The sequence below is a fragment of the Carettochelys insculpta genome, chromosome 30 (assembly GCF_033958435.1).
Source record: "Carettochelys insculpta isolate YL-2023 chromosome 30, ASM3395843v1, whole genome shotgun sequence".
NCBI classification, from domain to species: domain Eukaryota; kingdom Metazoa; phylum Chordata; order Testudines; family Carettochelyidae; genus Carettochelys; species Carettochelys insculpta.
Genome location: NC_134166.1, coordinates 148,801 through 166,473, shown reverse-complemented (window position 1 = coordinate 166,473; position 17,673 = coordinate 148,801). Strand labels below are relative to the sequence as shown.

At 43.0% G+C, this 17,673-nt stretch overlaps 1 protein-coding gene across 10 annotated transcripts in view; it reads right to left on the bottom strand.

Moving 5' to 3' along the window:
- The window catches only part of LOC142003705 (GON-4-like protein), a 101,511-nt gene extending 84,618 nt beyond the window's left edge, over positions 1-16,893 (bottom strand). For 8 of the 10 annotated variants that reach the window (XR_012642874.1, XM_074980869.1, XM_074980870.1 and 5 more), the window contains exons 1-7: positions 16,857-16,893; positions 16,099-16,650; positions 7,330-7,551; positions 5,258-5,451; positions 3,589-3,663; positions 2,863-2,913; positions 2,411-2,461 (exon numbers count right to left, since the gene is read on the bottom strand). Coding sequence is in view for 9 of the 10 variants with exons in the window: in XM_074980869.1 (XP_074836970.1) it covers positions 2,411-2,461; positions 2,863-2,913; positions 3,589-3,663; positions 5,258-5,451; positions 7,330-7,551; positions 16,099-16,624 (1,119 nt within the window). In the remaining variant the exon portion in view is untranslated. The remainder of the gene's footprint in view (positions 1-2,410; positions 2,462-2,862; positions 2,914-3,588; positions 3,664-5,257; positions 5,452-7,329; positions 7,552-16,098; positions 16,651-16,856) is intronic. The other 2 variants (XM_074980872.1, XM_074980871.1) reach the window with 2 other exon arrangements.
- Positions 16,894-17,673: the final 780 nt, after the last annotated feature.

The window sequence follows — 17,673 nt, the reverse complement described above, 5'->3', positions numbered from 1 at the left end:
AGACTTTGACTCCCTGAGAGGAGGGACGAGCAGGATCCCTTGGGAAACGAAGATGAAGGGGAAAAGAGTTCAAGAGAACTGGCAGTATTTTAAAGAAGACTTACTGAAGGCACAGGAACAAACTATCCCACTGCATAGTAAGAAAGGCAAACAGGGTAGGCAACCAGCTTGGCTTAACGGGAAAATCCTTAGCTTAAACTCAAAAACAATGCATACAAGAAATGGAAACGTGGACAGGTGACTAAGGAGGAGTATAAACATTCGGCTGGAGAATGCCGGGCAGTAATCAGGAAAGTGAAAGCACAATTGAAACTGCAGCTGGCAAGGGATGTGAAGAGTAACAAGAAGGGTTTCTACAGGCATGTGAACAATAAACGGGTTATCAGAGAAGGTGTGGGGCCGTTACTGGATGAGGGAGGTAACCTAGTGACAGATGATGTAGGAAAAGCTGAAATACTCAATGCTTTTTTTACCTCGGTCTTCACAGACAAAGTCGACTTCCACCTGATGGTCCTAGACAATGTAGTATGGGAAGGTGGAGGGCAGCCATCTGTGGGGAAGGAACAAGTTCTGATCTAACTAGGAAAACTAGGTGTACACTAATTCATGGGTCTGCATTTAATGTACTTGAGGGTACTGAGGGAATTGGCAGAGGTCATTGCTGAACCTTTGGCCATTATCTTTGAAGACTCTGAGATCGGAGGAGATACCGGATGACTGGAAAAAGGCAAGTGTAGTGCCCATCTTTAAAAAAGGAAAGACGGACAATCCAGGGAACTATAGACCCATCAGCCTTACCTCAACCCCATGGAAAATAATGGAGGGAATCCTCAAGAAATCCATTTTGGAGCACTTGGAAGAGGTGAAAGTGATCAAAAGTAGCCAACGTGGATTCACCAAGGGCAAGTCCTGCCTGACCAATCTGATTAGCTTCTATGATGAGGTAACAAGCTTTGTGGACATGGAGAAGTCAGTGGATGTGATATACCTTGACTTCAGCAAAGCTTTTGATATGGTCTCCCACAACATTCTTGTCCATAAGTTAAGGAAATATGGATTGGATCCTTGGACTATAAAATGGATAGAAAGCTGGCTCGATGGTCAGGCCCAACGGGTAGTGGTCAATAACTCAATATCCAGATGGCAGTCAGTTTCAAGCAGAGTGCCACAAGGCTCGGTTCTGGGGCCGGTGTTATTCGACATCTTTATTAATGATCTGGATGAGCGACTGGATTGCACCCTCAGCAAGTCTGTGGATGACACAAAACTAGGGGGAGAGGTAGATATGTTGGAAAGTAGAGAGAGAATCCAGAGTGACCTGGATAAATTAGAGGACTGGGCCAAAAGAAATCTGATGCGGTTCAACAAGGAGAAGTATAGAGACCTGCACATGGGGCCGAAGAATCCCAAGCATTGTTATAGGCTGGGACCGACTGGCTCAGCAGAAATACAGTGGAAGGGACCTAGGGGTTATGGTGAATGAAAGGCTGGATATGAGTAAACAGTGTGCCCTTGTAGCCAAGAAGGCTAATCGCATACTAGGGTGCATTAGGAGGAGCATTTCGAGCAGATCTAGAGTAGTCATTCCCCTCTGTTTGGTACTGGTGAACCCACATCTGGAATATTGTGTCCAGTTTTGGGCCCCCCAGTATAAAAAGGATGTAGATTTCCCGGAGCAGGTTCAGCGGAGGGCGAGAAAAATGATTAAGGGGCTGGAGCACAAGACCTATGAGGATAGGCTGAGGGATTTGGGCTTGTTTAGTTTACAGAAGAGAAGACTTAGTGGTGATTTAATAACAGTCTTCAACTTACTGAAGGGGAGCTCTAAAGAGGAGGGTGGGAAACTGTTCTCAGTGGTGTCAGATGGCAGAACAAGCAGTAATGGGCTGAAGTTGAAGAGGGAGAGGTGTAGGTTAGATATTAGGAAAAACTACTTCACCAAGAGGATGGTGAAGTACTGGAATGCGTTGCCTAGAGAGGTGGTGGATTCTTCATCCCTCGTGGTTTTCAAGTCCCGGCTTGACAAGGTCCTGGCTAGAATGACTTAGTGGGAGTTGATCAGGCTTGAAGCAGGGGGCTGGACTAGATGACCTCCTGAGGTCCCTTCCAGCCCTACGAGTCTGTGATGCTGTGTAAAATTAACAGTAAGCTCTTTGGGGTAGCCAGTGCCCAGCCCTCAGACAAGTGTCAGGGAAATACCTCAATACACAATATCACACTAAAGAGGAAAACAAGCTACACACAAGTCAGGAGAACGGACAGCAGAAGAGAAACATAAGACTAAAGATGTGAGCTCAAGTTAATCAGATGAGAAGATTCTCAGCAGGTTCTTATGTAAGGTTACGAATCAGCTGGCATCAGACTCTGCAGACAGAGGAAACACCATAGATTCACCTTTCCCATTGCTAACCTTGATTTCATTAGCCTTCTTAATCGGAGATATATTCCAAGCAGGTATTACCTAATAAAAATAAAATCATTGTTAAGCCTGTGGAACATCAGATTTCATAGTGGTAAAACAAAGGACCATCTGAATTTGTGACCCAAGTAACTTCTGACTTTAAAACATATGCTTTATAAACTACTCAGCAGATGTGTATGTCAAAACTCCCTCCTATATTGGATTCTCTCTCTTCACTCTATGCACTTTCCCCATGACTCTCTCCAACGCTGATCTGGTACATGTCTATTCATTCATAAGGAAGCCCTACTTTATTTAAGATCATCACAACTATGGACACAGGTACATGCACACTTCACTTTGTAATGAGCTTTTAGGCTTAGGACTAGTTCACAGAAAGCATCTTCAGTCTACAGTTCTCTCCCCAGACCAACGTGAAAAAAATCAAATGACATACTCACCACTCCTTTCTCCACAACTTCCTTCAGTTTAGAGCGAGTCATTTTTGGCTCCTAATAGAGAGTTAAAAAGAAAGCAAACTTAACTACATCTTGAACTGCTCTAGTCCAGCACCCTCGGAACCTGACCAGTGCCAGACGAGAGTTTGCTGAACCATGGGAGGTGAATATTGTCTAGCAGTATTACCAACACTTCCAATGCATACTGGACTCTAAAAAGATATTTAGGGGTAAATCACAGCTAAATAACAGCACAGAACACTGACAGCCATGACGGCTGCAAACAAACTTTATGGGAATGCAAGAAACTTGGCCGCAACAATGATAAATTGTTGTCTGGCTAACTAAAATCATGCCAGATTATGGATGTTGCAGGACAAGAGTGGTCCAGATTAGTAAAGTTCAACCTGTACAACATTTTTCACCAGTCTCTCTTTACAGAAAAGTGTCTTTGTTTCTTGTTGGTGGACATGACATCTCTGCATTAAATCCCTATACCTGATGATTCTGTTTAACAGGTTCCAACATAGCAGAAAGTTTCTCAAGATGTCTATACATATGCAATACTAGTTTTTTCATAATCCTATCTGTAGCCTATTTTCTCTCAGATTACTAGAGAGTTTCAACAATCAAAGCAGCAGCAGAAGGGACCATACATATAGATAGGTGGTTATTGGGGGGTGGGTGGGGGAGAAGGGAAGGGAAGAGTAGAAAGCCTCACAAACTCACAAACACGGGCATGTCTTCTGTCTCACTTATGGCTGCTTTCATCATGGCAACCACATGCTCATTTGTGATCACTTCCTGCAGAAACATAAAAATTGGTTTAACATCTCCTTTTCTTTAAATTCTTGTTGTGAAAACTCAGGCCTAGGCTTAAATTAATCTTGGAAATGTGGTGAGAGTTGGAAAGAAGACAAGAAAATATTAAGTCCTCCTCTGATACTAAAGTACAGGACCTGCATTTCCATGCACCAGTTCTGTAGAATGAAAGTAAACTCTCTAATGCTAGAAGGAAGGAACACAATGCAGTTTATACAGATGTGAGTTTCACTGGCTCTGTCCTCACAATGTAAAATCCATAATCCGCTGGTTGTAAGAACACTAGAAAAAGACACTGTGGGGAACACTGGAAAATTAGCATCTTGAAACACATACTGCCGAGTGTAAGACTGAGTATGGTTGCTATCATTGGAGATGTTTAAGAGCAGACTAGACAAACATCTGAAGGAATGATCTAGACAGTGCTTGGTCCTGCTCTGGAGTACAGGAGAATGGACTTGATGATTGCTCACGATTCCTTCCAGTTCTAGTATTCTATGATTCTATTCCACTGCACTACTGCTAACGGGGCAAGTTTAAAGTTACACACTTTCAAACCACTGAGGTTCCTAGAGAAGAGTGTTTAAAAAAAAGTGGAAAACAAAGAAAAGTTTATAGAAAGTAAAAGTTGAGGGGATAAGACCAGATCAGAGATTCTGGCTCCTGAATCAGAATATTTTATTCAGATTGCCAGCACTGAGAGATCTGAGAAGGAAATGACCATATGTCAGTGTCAGGCTGTAGATGAAGGTAGACCTATTATTGCATTCCAACATTTAAGTAGTGAGCCTGAAACAGATGCAGTGGCAGTCACTTTTCCTCTACAAAGGGAATGGACAAAGGACAACACCTGAGACCATCAGGCATGGAACATTATTGAAATGCAAAGCAGTTTATTATTTTGAAAACAGCATTGGTGTTCTCTAGACTCAGTTCAGGGATGACTTGAATCTGAGAACAAATGCCTCACTACAGTATCAGCTGGCTCAAGAATTGCCCTAGATAGTTAAGGCAGTGTGGATTTTCTCTTCACTACAACTCATTCCCTTGTGGAAGTTGTATGATAGTACAAATATAAGAAAAAAAACTAAAAACAAAAACAAACACCACAGAACGTGGCTCATATCATTACATACACTGCCTTTCTGTTAACAGTCCTGCCAGAATTCCTGAACTCCTTTAACAAAAAACCCAGTCCTCTCAGAAAATATGAGGTTTGTACATTCTCAGTCTATGTCCTCTGATCACATCTTAACAGATTGTGCCTTTATCCTATGCACCAAAGATGTAGTACAACCACTGATGACACTACAAGAAGTAAAAGATTAACATCTGCTAATAACCATGTAAGTGACAGAGTTCTGGATAAGATCTACCTATGACAATAGATAACTCTCTCTTTACAGTCCACCACAGAAGACAGGTTAGTGTGTGAAACCCCACTGTGAAGACCATTTATAAAAATCCTTTGCAATTCTATATGCTAACCTTGGCCTAGCTAGTGCTTTCCCAGGAAGATATAAAGGGTCTATTCCCTTTTTAGTACTGACATACATCTCCACTCCACCTCACTCACATGGAGTATATTTCGCACATTGACAACAGTCAAGTTGTGCTGTTTTGCTCCATCTTCTAAGGTGCGATCAAGCATGTCGTCTAGTTTGATGTCACAAGCCAAGGATACCTCTTCTTGGCCTCTTTCTTCATGTTTACGTTTGGTTGCCTTCCTCCTCTTCTTCCGTCTCTCACCTTCCTCGCCATCTTGGTCCTCTGCAGATTACCAATACATGATTCAGTTTCAAAAAACAGGTTGAACCTCTCTTGTCCAACACTTTTGGGATCTGATTGGTGCCAGATGCTGGGAAATCAATATTTTCTAGCACATTACCAACACTTGCAGTGCTTACTGAAGTCTAAGACGACATTAGGGGTAAACTACAGCTAAATAAAAGCACAAAACACTAAGGCTATGTCTACACTAGAAGCATCTGTCAACAGAAGTTACTGTTGCCAGGGTAATCTCAACAGAACCTCGGTCAACAGAGTGCATCTACACACAACTTGCTCTGTCAACAGAGAACTGACAAACTGCACTGCCCTCTGGTGCTAGAAAGCAGAATGGCAGCTCTGCAAAGAGGGCTGCCCAGCAACTGGAAGTCCTCTCTGTCGACAGATGTGTCTAATTGCATTTGTGTCGATAGTACTCTGTCGAGAGATTGTTATGCCTCAAATTTTGAGGGATAATACTGTCCAGGCAAATGCACAGTTCTGTTGACTGAATGCTTCAACAGTGTAGCGGCTCCCTGAGTTATGTTGACAGAAAACTCTCTAGCAGAGATCCAGCCTAAGAGCCAGGACTGATGACTGTAAACAAACTTTACGGGACCTCAGGAAACACGGCCACACTTAGGATAAATGGTCATCCAGCTAACTAAAATCATGCTAGATTATGGAATTTGCCAGACAAGAGAGTTCCATAGCGATGTTCAACCTGTACGAAATTCAGACTCCCACTCAGGCAGCAGGACTATGTAGAAGCCAGAATGCAGCAGACGTTAACAAATCTTATCTGCTTTCCACCTACTGATGATGAATAGGAACCATGAGTCACTGAAATATTGCTGTTTTGACTTGTTCCTATAACTAGTCGGGGGGAGGGAGTATAAACAGTCCTAGAAAAAGATGGTTGCAGTCCATCTTTAGTTGCAGAATGTGGGCTGGAATATAAATTTATAACCACATACAACCTGAAATCCACAGCCGACTCAGGCAAACAAGAGTGGAGTATCATTCACAACCAGAGCACTAGGGATATATTTTCCAAATGGACGACTCAGATTCAGAAGAATCTGAACAAATCATGGAGCAAGCTATGTATTTGGTATCTATTCTCTAGTGCAGTGTTTTTAAAACTCTATTCCGCAGAACACTGGTGTTCTGTGAACACCTCGCAGGTGTGCTGAGTGTCTGACACTTTTGTGGTATCACACACACTGATGGTATATATTTCTGTTGTTAAAATCAGATACAATTTTTTTCTTCATTGATACTCGATTACATTACTCTATTTTGTTTTTGCTGCATGTTATTTGTTTTTTGTTTTTAGTCTGACAACAATTTTTAAGAACATTTTCTTAAGTGTTGCACTAAAAAATATTGTTTGGTGTTCCATGGTCTCAAAAAGTTTAAGAAACACTGCTCTAGTGACTTTACAGAACTGTCATATTGGCCAGCCCACTTCCTCCTTAAGGAGTTGCCATGAAAGAAACATGCAGTCAGACTGCAAATCAGGAAGATCCTGGAAACTGGCACCAACGAATTAGAAAACTTCTCAGACTTAACATGTTTCACAAGCCTATGTGTTGCTGACTCAGAAGAAGAGCTGCATCCAAGCTCTTCTCTTAGGCTATCAGTGTTTGGAAGTAATGACACAGACCACTACACAGTACACCTACACTCCAGTTAGTTTCAGAACATGCTTCTCACTGAGCCCTCATGCATAGAATCAGAAGTGCAGAAGTTTAAATATTTCATTCAAAGTGGATAAACCCAAAGGCTGGATTCCTACCTCAGCTTTGTCCTTCCTTTCCAGTGAATTCCCAGTTGTGTTGCAACACTAAGACACAGGTCTTTCTCATGCACACTTACCCAGTGGAATAAACAACCCAACGTCCTCAGTTTCCTCCTCAGTCTGCTGGAGCTGCTCCTCCCTTTTGGTATTTTTAAGTGACTTGCTCATGGTAGAAGCTTTACATGGCAGCTGCAAGGAACTTCTCACCAGGGCCACTTGTTTTGCAGAACTGTTGTCAGCTGTCTGGGGGTCTCTCTGAAAAATTACTTCCAATTGTGTATGCAATTTAGGAGACTTCCCTGCAAATAGCATATATTACAGTTAAAAGGAGCTAACTTTTTCACTTTCCTCTTTTGCACAAACCTATGATCCACCTACAACAGGGATTCCACAAACTCTACAATAATACAGACCTCATGGGTTCACTATTCAAACCTTGGGAACTTCAGAAGAATGGGTCACCTACACTTCTGATTCTGCCTCATCACTTCTACCAGTCATTTAAGAAAGGTGACAGCTACAGAATTTGAACACATAACAGTTGTTTTTATTACCTCTTCGATGTCAATCACAAGTGTTCAGGTATATTAAAAAAATCACAAACTCCCTTAAATACATAAGTGATACAGCATTAGGAAAACATGACGGTGTGAACAAGCAGGCAAATCATCATTTTGCCTACATCATGGTTTCTTTGTGCTTTCTGTGACACGCTGCATTTCTGAGGTCTCTCCTGCAACTTACTGTCACAAAACCCGCCTTATGTAACAAAGCTGTGTAACGTGATAAACTTACATTTTAACCATTTTAAGGGGAGGTCTTGTTATGGACTGAAGTGACTTCCAGGGTTCCCTATAAACTGAGTGCTTGGGCAGAAGCCCAGATATGATTCAGGTGCTGCCCAGCTGTTTACCACAATGGACATCCGTGTTTCTATTGATGGTGCACATCAGCACATGCTTAGGTGCCCATAACAAAATATATTCTACCAATGGATAGAAAAAATGAGCGCTTCCCATTACAAGCCCTAACAAGAAAGATCTAATCTTTCACCTGTTTGAAAGACTATTATTGTGAAAATTGGTTAGTTTTCACACAGATCTAGCCAAGTGTTTAATCTTTAAAATATGTAGTTGTAGCCAGGTAGAAGAAGCAGTGAAAAAAAGCATGGTTTAAAAATCGGAAGTTAAAGCCAAGTGAGAAAAACAGAAAGTAGCTTCAACTCTGTCAAATTAACTGCAAAAACAAAATAGACAGAAAAAAAAACAAAAAAGACAAAACATCTTAATGTCTCTAACTCATCTCCACACCCACACCTTATATACTACATAAAAATGTGGTCACCTGCTCTCAAAAAAGACAGTGGCATTGGAAATGCGTCAGAAAAGAGCAACAAAATATTACGGGTTTGGAATGGGTGCCGTATGAAGACTTAAAAAACAGACTTTTCAGCTTAGAAAAAAGGAAACTAAGGCTGTGTCTAGACTAGACATAGCAGTTGACCGCTGATATGCAATTTCAGATATATCAATTGCATAGCTACAATCCACTTATTAGTGGTCAACTGCTAGGGCTGTCCTCAGGAAGACAGTCAGTGGGAGTATTTCTCCTGTCAATCTTCTTTAATCCTCACTGCTCTTAAGGAGTTCTGGGGTTGACATTGACCCCAGAAACCACCGTTTCACACATGCATGAAACAAAACCCCAGAAAGTCGACCCTGAACAGGTCAATCTTCCACAGCAGTACAGACAACATGCAAGAAGCACAACATAAAAGAGATACATTTCCCAGACACTACAGTACTAATCAAGGATGGCCTGATCAGTACCACACTGTACCGAAAACCTACTGATCGCTGTACTTATCTAGACCCTTCTAGTTTCCATCCTGCACACGTGACTAGATCCATTGTTTACAGTCAAGCTCTTAGGTACAATCGCATTTGCTCTGATCCAACTGACAGAGACCAAAAACTACAGGAACTTTACCAAATATTCAGAAACCTGAATTACCCACCAGGAGAAGTAAAAAAAACAAATCGACAGGGCCAGACGAATACCCAGAGACCAGCTACTCCAAGATCGGCCCAAAAAAGCCAAGAACAGAACACCACTGGTCATCACCTACAGCCCCCAACTCAGACCACTGCAACGAATTATTAAAGACCTACAACCTATCCTTAATCAGGATACCACACTCCAGAAGGCCCTGGGTGACATGCCTGCTCTCTCCTACAGACAACCTCCCAACCTCATGAGGATCCTCACTAACAGCCACAGTTTATACCCCACGAATACCAGTCCTGGAACCTTTCCCTGCAACAAAGCCCACTGCCAGCTTTGTCCACATATCTTCTCTGGAAATACCATCACTGGACCTAACCAGGTTACTCACAGAATCACGAGCACTTTCTCATGCTCCTCTACTAACATCATATATGCCATCATGTGCCAACAATGCCCAGATGCTTTGTATATTGGACAGACTTCTAACTCCCTTAGACAAAGGGTCAATGGGCACAAAACAGACATCAAAACACTCCAGATCCACAAACCAATCAGTCAACATTTTAATGGAATGGGGCATTCTGTCAATGACCTAAAGGTATGTGTGTTACTGAAGAAGAATTATCGCACCGTTCTGGAAAGTGAAACAGCGGAGCTGGCTTTTACATTCAAATTTGGCACATTAACACATGGTTTAAATTGTAATGGCAACTTTCTGAGTCACTATAGGGGCTTGTCTGCATACTTGGCTCAGTCTAATTCTTGACCTTCCCCCCCACCCCTCCACTCTCTGATTTGCTCACCTTGACTATCTTTTTCTGATTTGTCCTCCTTGCTTACTGTTTTTGGTTCTCTGCACCTTAAATACTGAGTCTGTTCTGGTCTGGCTATGGTCTGAAGAAGTGGGTCTGTCCCACGAAAGCTCACCTAATAAACTATTTTGCTAGTCTTTAAAGTGCTACTTGACTGCTTTTTGTTTTTATACAAGATATTGAGTCCAACCACTCTGCACAGTTTATAAGGATTAAACCCATGGATGAGATCATCAGTTGCATTAGACAGGATAAGTAGGGAATTGCACAAATTCCCAATTTATATAAAATGGACTTAGTGCTCACACTAGGGGCTCCTTACATCATTCTACTCTACCCAACACCATTTGCCCCACCTTCCCTCCTCTTTATTTCAGGGACTCCTGGTTACTTCTGTCCAATCACATTCACCTCTCATGCTCCTTTCAGAAGAATTCCTCGTTTTCTGCCTCCAAGCAGAAACTCTGTGTACAACCCTATGCTGCCCACAGTACTGTCCACCAATTCTCATGCTTTCCCTGATCTTGAGGATCACTGTACCTTCCCAGTCCTCCCTCCAACCATTCCAGGTTCCCCCCCATCTGCCTCCTAGGACACATGCTCTGTGCGCAGTACCATTAACTCCTTGCCTCACATTCCCCTCTTTTTCTCCTCAATGCTAGGGGCTCAGTCCCCTTCTTCTCTCTATTCCCATACGTAGGCCCTCCAATTTCCCCCATGCCTGGGATTCTACATGCACTGTTTTCACCATACCAGCACTCTCCCGCAAGCCACCCTTGCAAGAGTCTGTGCATGCTCTCTTCCTCCCTTGGTGGGCCTACCCCCCATTATTTTTCTGTCTGGGAAACAAGTTATTCAGAGTATCGCCATGTTAAATTCTGTCCGAATGATCAGATTATACAGTTATTCTAAGTTAATGGGGGCTCTCAACCAGCTGTTCACTCTACAGACAATTGCAAAGGTGCCTGAAAATTACAAACTTCTGTTGTGTCCCCTATCTTACCTTTCTTCCTGTTCAACACAAAATCAAACAGGCCTGATTCCCACTGAAGTTTAGAACATTATCTGAAATCTTGTGCACAATCAATTCCAAGTGTACAAAATTTTTTATAAAATTAAACAAAAGTAGGGTAAAGCCTTTGCAAGCTCAGCCAAAACTGTAAATGATGTAAAGCTGGATGCTGCAGGACATAACCCAATCACTAACATCCTGACATTAGGAAGAAGCTGCTTCTAAGCACCAACCTACTACTGTCAACAATCAATCTCAAGTTCTCCCCTCTGCCCATGCCCAATGACTTTTTAAAAAAATAAGTTCAAAAAAGTATGTGTACCAACTTCCATAATATTTTAGCAAGCATATCAAATCCCAAGATGCTGATTTTTATATGCTCAAAAGTACCAAGTGTTCCCTTACCTAAGCTTTATTAACAGACAAGAAATACCCTATCAGATCAAAGTAATCCTTGCTCTAGTCCAATATCCTGTCTCCAACAACACCTGATGTTTCAGAAGTAGATACAGGAAATCCTGTAATGGAATAGCCCACCCACACAAGTTATTCTTTTTTCCTAAACCCTTAATAAATGTCTAGCTTATGAGCCATGGTTTATAGCTCTTCTAAAATAAACTCTTCATTGTACCAAACACAGCTGTTAATGGTCTTAGCTCCATAAATAGATTATCCTTTATTACTTCTATTAAACTCTGCAGTTCCGTAATATCCAGGGGCAATCGGTTACCTTGATTAGATGTTGGGGCAAACAGTTATTACTTGTTTGAAAGGCACTAATATTCTCATTGTCTCTGACTAATACATCAGTATTTTGCTCTTTCTTCTGAAGATGTTCTGCCTTGGAGAAAACAAGAAAGTGGCTCTGAGTCCTAAATTATAGAGTCTCCTTCCTAACAAACACCACTATTGCCAGAGCTACCAAAACATGAAGAACCCCTCCACTTCATTAATTGGTTTATGCTATATTTCATTCCCTTCCTTTTATCTACTTTGGCTATCTACATAACAGTAGATAAACAATAAGAAAATTGGATTTTTTTTTATATTTTTGAATTTCATAACAAGCATGCTATCCCTACTCTTACAGGCTACATCTACACTAGCCAAAAACTTCAAAATAGCCATTTCAAAGTTTATTAACGAAGCGCTGAAATACACATTCAGCGCCTCATTAGCATGCGGGTGGCCATGCACTTCGAAGTAGCCAGCGTCCTTTCAAAAAGGAGCCCCATCTGAACGAGCTGCATGGCGGCAAGCCACGTCAATTTCAAAGTGCCGCGGCTGCCCACATGCTAATGAGGCGCTGAGTATGTATTTCAGCGCTTCATTAGTAAACTTCGAAAGGTCCATTTGCATGGCAATTTCGAAGTTTTTGGCTAGTGCAGACACGGCCCCAGTCTCATAAAAATTAATTACTGGCTCTAATTTGTCCACCCTATATGCCATCATGTGCTAACAATGCCCATATACTTTGTATATAGGACAAACTGTAAACACGCTTCAACAAAGAATGAATGGACACAAAACAAACAATCAAAAGCTCTTAACTCACAAGCCAGTCAGCCAGCACTTTAATGGAGTGGGGCCATTCTGTTGATGACCTGGAAGTCTGTGTTTTACTGAAAAGGATCTTTAAGAATCGACTGCAAACAGAGAGTGCCGAGCTCTCTGTTATATTCAAATTCGACATATTAACATGTCGTTTGAACCAGGATGCCAGTTACCTGGGTCATTATATGGACTCTTTTACATACGGGCCATTTCTACACTTCCTTTGGAAGTGGCATGCTAATACATGGAGTGAAAGATGCTAATGAGGCATGGATGCAAATTCCCTGCACCTCATCAGCACAACGTTACGTGATTTGGAGTCCAGAAGACCGTTCTTCCGGACTCCAAAACACTGTGTAGAAGTGCGGCCCCAGGGGAGCTTCCGGAGGTCCCTTCTTCCCAAAAATTTTCGGGAAGAAGGGGCCTCCAGAAGAAGGGCTTCTTTTCAGAAACGCCCCCCCGGGCTGCGCTTATACACAGCATTTTGGAAACGTGTGACGTTATGCTAATGAGGTGCAGGCAATTTCCATCCACACCTCATTAGCCTCTTTTGCTCCGTATATTAGCATGCCGCTTCCAAAGGAAGGGGCCTGTGTAGAAAGGGCCACTTTGTTTGATCTTACTCTTGACTTCTCCCACTCCTACTGCCCCTCTGCTCTTCTGATTTGCCCACCCTGATTACATTTTTCTGATTTGTCAACCTTGGAAACTATTTTTGGTTCTCTGTGCCTTAAATATTTAGTCTGTTCTGGTATGGCTCCAGTCTGAAGAAGTGAGTCTATCCCACAAAAGCTCACCACCTAATAAATTATTTTGTTAGTCTTTACAGTGCTACTGGAATGCTTTTTTGTTTTGATAGTATATAGACTAACACAGCTATCCCTGTTACCAGTTCTTGCTTCTTGAAAGTTCTGGGCTTTCAATTTCTGTCTTGCAGCAGACTAAAGTTACGTGCAAAGACAGACACATTCTGGATAGGACTGTTTTTGTTCTGTGTTTATGAGTTGATGGACCTGGACCAAACACGTCAGAGAAGTTAGTTAAAATACTGTCTGAAAGACAGAGAGACAGTAGACAGGAAAGCACAGAGGCAGCATGCAAAATTAACAGTGGAGTAAACTGGAAAAAAATGGGAAGACATGCAGCATACATACAGTTTCCTATATTACCCCCACCCTTTTGCCACAGAAAAACTGTCATGGCTTCTGGGCATAAGTGACCCCCTAACTGGGAACATTTTAAAGAAATTATTTCCCTAGATCAAATGGAAAATGTGTCAAGGTTAAGCAGAACAAAAAGGAGATGCCTGGCCTAGTTGCAATAATGAAACATCAGAAGGAAACTGCTTTTTTAGGAGAAAATTGTGTGTATTGTCTGGAAAACAATGTAAATCAAAACTGGTTAGTAAAAACTCATTTTACAATGCCTCATTCTTCAAAACACTCTATGTCCTTTACCGTAAATGTGATTTAACAAGTAAATTCCCAAGCTACGTGCTATTGTTCAAAAAAAAAATTCTTAACTAATCCTCACAGTTTGCTTAATTAGTTAACTAAGTTTAGAATATATCACTCAAGTATATAAAAACCTGTAGTAAACAAAAATCTAGAGTTTGCAGTTGCCACTGTGTGTCATTTTCTTTTTATATTACATAACACATGCCTCTTCTTTTGGAAGTTCATGGCAAAATAACGAAGGTGATGAAGTAAAATAGGGAATAGACTTACTGCAGCAAAACTCAAATTTCACAGAATCCTAGAACTGGAAAGGACCTTGAGAGGTCATCAAGTCCAGTCTCTTCCCACGAGGCAGGACCAAGCACCATCTTGATCAGTGTTTCCCAAATTTAAAATGTTTGCATACCCCTTTTGGGATCTTGGCCTTATTGGCATTCCCCATCTCCCTGGCCTTATCTCCTGATTTCTAGCAACTTATTTTCTTCTGCACAGCCCTTGAAACGGTACATATACCACACTTTGGGGAAGACTGACTTAGATCATCCCTGACAGATGTTTATCTAATCTATTCTTAAATATCTCCAATGATGGAGATTCCACAACCTCCCTAGGCAATTTATTCCAGTGTTGAAGGATGCTCCTTAATATATGGCTGCTGTGCCCATTAAATACATCTTTTAGCCAAAAACTTAAGTACATCATGTCCAGAAATAAAAGATAATGTTGAGTCAAAACAATACTTCTTGCTTCAGCTTCACTGAAGAGGTCAGGAGAATCCTTCAAGACGTTTGAGCAAATTCTGTGGCTGACTGTTTCGAACAGTTTATTAAGAATTGGCCTAGTCCCATAAAAATTTTGTGAAGAGTAACTAAACAGATGGAAAAATTTTATCCAAAGCATCTAACAATGGATTAAAGATCAATGCAGAGGATATACTTAGTACACTAAAACCAACTATCCATAGCCTTGAACTTCAGAGAAACTGCTGCTGCACTGCTGATGCTGTTGAATTTGATAAGAGATTTCAGAAGATATTGACAAAAGAAATACCTCACCAGAAAGTTACTCTGCAGGCAATAAGGAAGCAAATGGACCATATGCTAACTCCACCTCATTTTCTTGAGAACACTCTTAACTCCAGATATAAAGGCAGATGCCTAACTTCTGAAGAGAATACTGCTACCATGGAATAGGCATCTCAAAAAAAATCACTCTTCAGTTATGCACATCACAATTAATTACAAGGCTGGAGCAAAACCATTGAATCAGTTCATGTTTACTGATGAGTTTTTGAACAGTCACTCCCCTGAACTGGTGGAAATTATTAGCTAGGCACCCTGAAACACAGTTCCCTCAGTTGCTCAGCCACCTTTTTACAGCAGTAGCTCCTCTGCTGGCACAGAGTGAATATTTTTATTGTTTGGTATTATTCAATCAAAGCTACAAAATCAACTAGGAGTTAAAAAAGCAGAAAAACTCAAAAAAGATAATGAGAGTGGGTAAGAAGACAGCTTGTACAAGTTTTAAGTACACTATACATTTATTGTCCTGAGGACTTGTCTATTAGATTTAGTTAATTAGTTAGGAGACTGCTGCAATTGCAAATGTGAGACATTTAGGTAACACTTCAGATTCAGTGTCATACAATGTAAGTGCTACTGTGTTTCTGTACAATTTAGTTTTTACCATTACTAATATATTGCTGCTGTATCTGCAGCTTGACGCAACTAATGTGTATTATATGCATTCCCTAAATTAATAAATATCGAGATATCTGAAAAACATTACACAAAGTATCTCATATGGGGCAAAATACTGTAGTGAGTTGTAAATTAACATGTTTGAGAGATCAGATTTACAACACTGATTAAGAAACATATAAAGCAGTATCAGTGAGAAACTTCGTTCAAATCAACTATTTTTCTTGGCCACTGAAATCAATCCACCCTGTCTGCAACCCTTACCAAAGTCCTTTACCTTCTTCAGTGATTTCTTAATCCTTACCCTGGTCAAGAAATTCAGCTGCAGACACTGTTTCTTGTGTGTTCTGGTGACTGTCGCCACTGGGCTGACTGAGACCTGAGCTATGCTTCACTGCAATTCTTTTCCTGCTCCTCAGGGAAGTTTCCACGGGTTCTTCCCCAGCCCTATGGCTACAAGCTGGGGAAGCCCCTTTCCCTCGGGTTACGGTTCCCTTAGAAACTCCGCCGCCAGTGACTTCCAAAAAGGACACAGCCTCCTCCCGCACGATAGCGCCACCAGCAGACAACGGCGCAGACTGGGCGCCGGGCTCGTCAGCCGCCCTCTTGGGCAGAGCGTCTGTGCTCGTGCTCTCTCGCCAGAGCTCCGCGCCAGCCTCTCGGAGCGGTTCAGCGCCGCTAGAGGCAGAAGGCTGCGGCGACAGGGGCCCCACATCGGAGGAGAGAGCGGAATGCTCCGCGGGACGTCTCGCGTCCCCCTTAGGGCTCTGGGGTTCCACAACAGCAGCTCTTCTCTTCTTGCAGGGCAGCATCTCCAGCGGGGGCGGCATGCTGCTATCGCTCGCGCCGCTCTAGCCTGCAAGGACAAGGCCGGTTCTTAACACGGCAGAGCCCGCGCCTGTAGCTGGGACACTCCCCTTTCGCCTCTCCCATCCAGGCAGCCCGGGCTCGCCTCAGCGGCCAAGCACGAAGCCCACCCGGCGACGGGTGACCTTTCCCGCGCCCCGCGACTGGAACCCCAACGCCACACACCGGGAAGCCACAAGCCTCACGCCCACCGACCTCCACAACTCCATCTTCGCGGCCCGCGGCACCCAACGGGAAACGGAAATGATGTCAAGAAGCAGCAAAGATGATCGAACCCCTATGAAGACGGACGGAAGCGAAGTAGGGCGCCGCCATGATTGTTGCGGGCAAGGGCATAGGTGCTCGCGAAAGTGTGGCCACTACAGGCCCGGGTTGTGGGGCGAAGAGGAAGAGCTGCTCTGATTGCTTCCCGTCGAGCGGAGTCGCTGAAGTGATCATTGAACCTGTAGCGGAGCCCCGTCCCCGAGCCGGAAAAGTTCGGTGACAAAGGGGCAGTGCTGAGGACGTGTCATATTCTTTTCCGTGTGTCTATGTGCGGCGCTAGCAGCGTCTTCTGCGGCAGCCTGTTCCCGCTCGTGTTGTGCGGGTCGAGGGGGAGCCCTGACACATGAAGTGGTGTTGGGCATCTGACATGGGGAGGGGGGGCCAGACACATGAGGTGGAGCTGGGCACCTGACACGGGGGGGAGTCCAGACACATTAAGTGGGGTTGGGCATCTGACATGGGGAGAGGGAGGCCAGACACATGAGGTGGAGCTGGGCACCTGACACCAGGGGGAGTCCAGACACATTAAGTGGGGCTGGGCATCTGACACGGGGGGGAGCCCAGACACATTCATTGGGGCTGGGCATCTGACACGGGGAGGGGGAGAGCCCAGACACAGGAGGTGGAGCTGGGCATCTGACATTGGGGGAAGCTAGACACATTAAGTGGGGTTGGGCATCTGATGGGGGGGGAGGCCATACATGAAGTGGGGCTGGGCATCTGACATGGGGGGAGGCCAGACCGATGA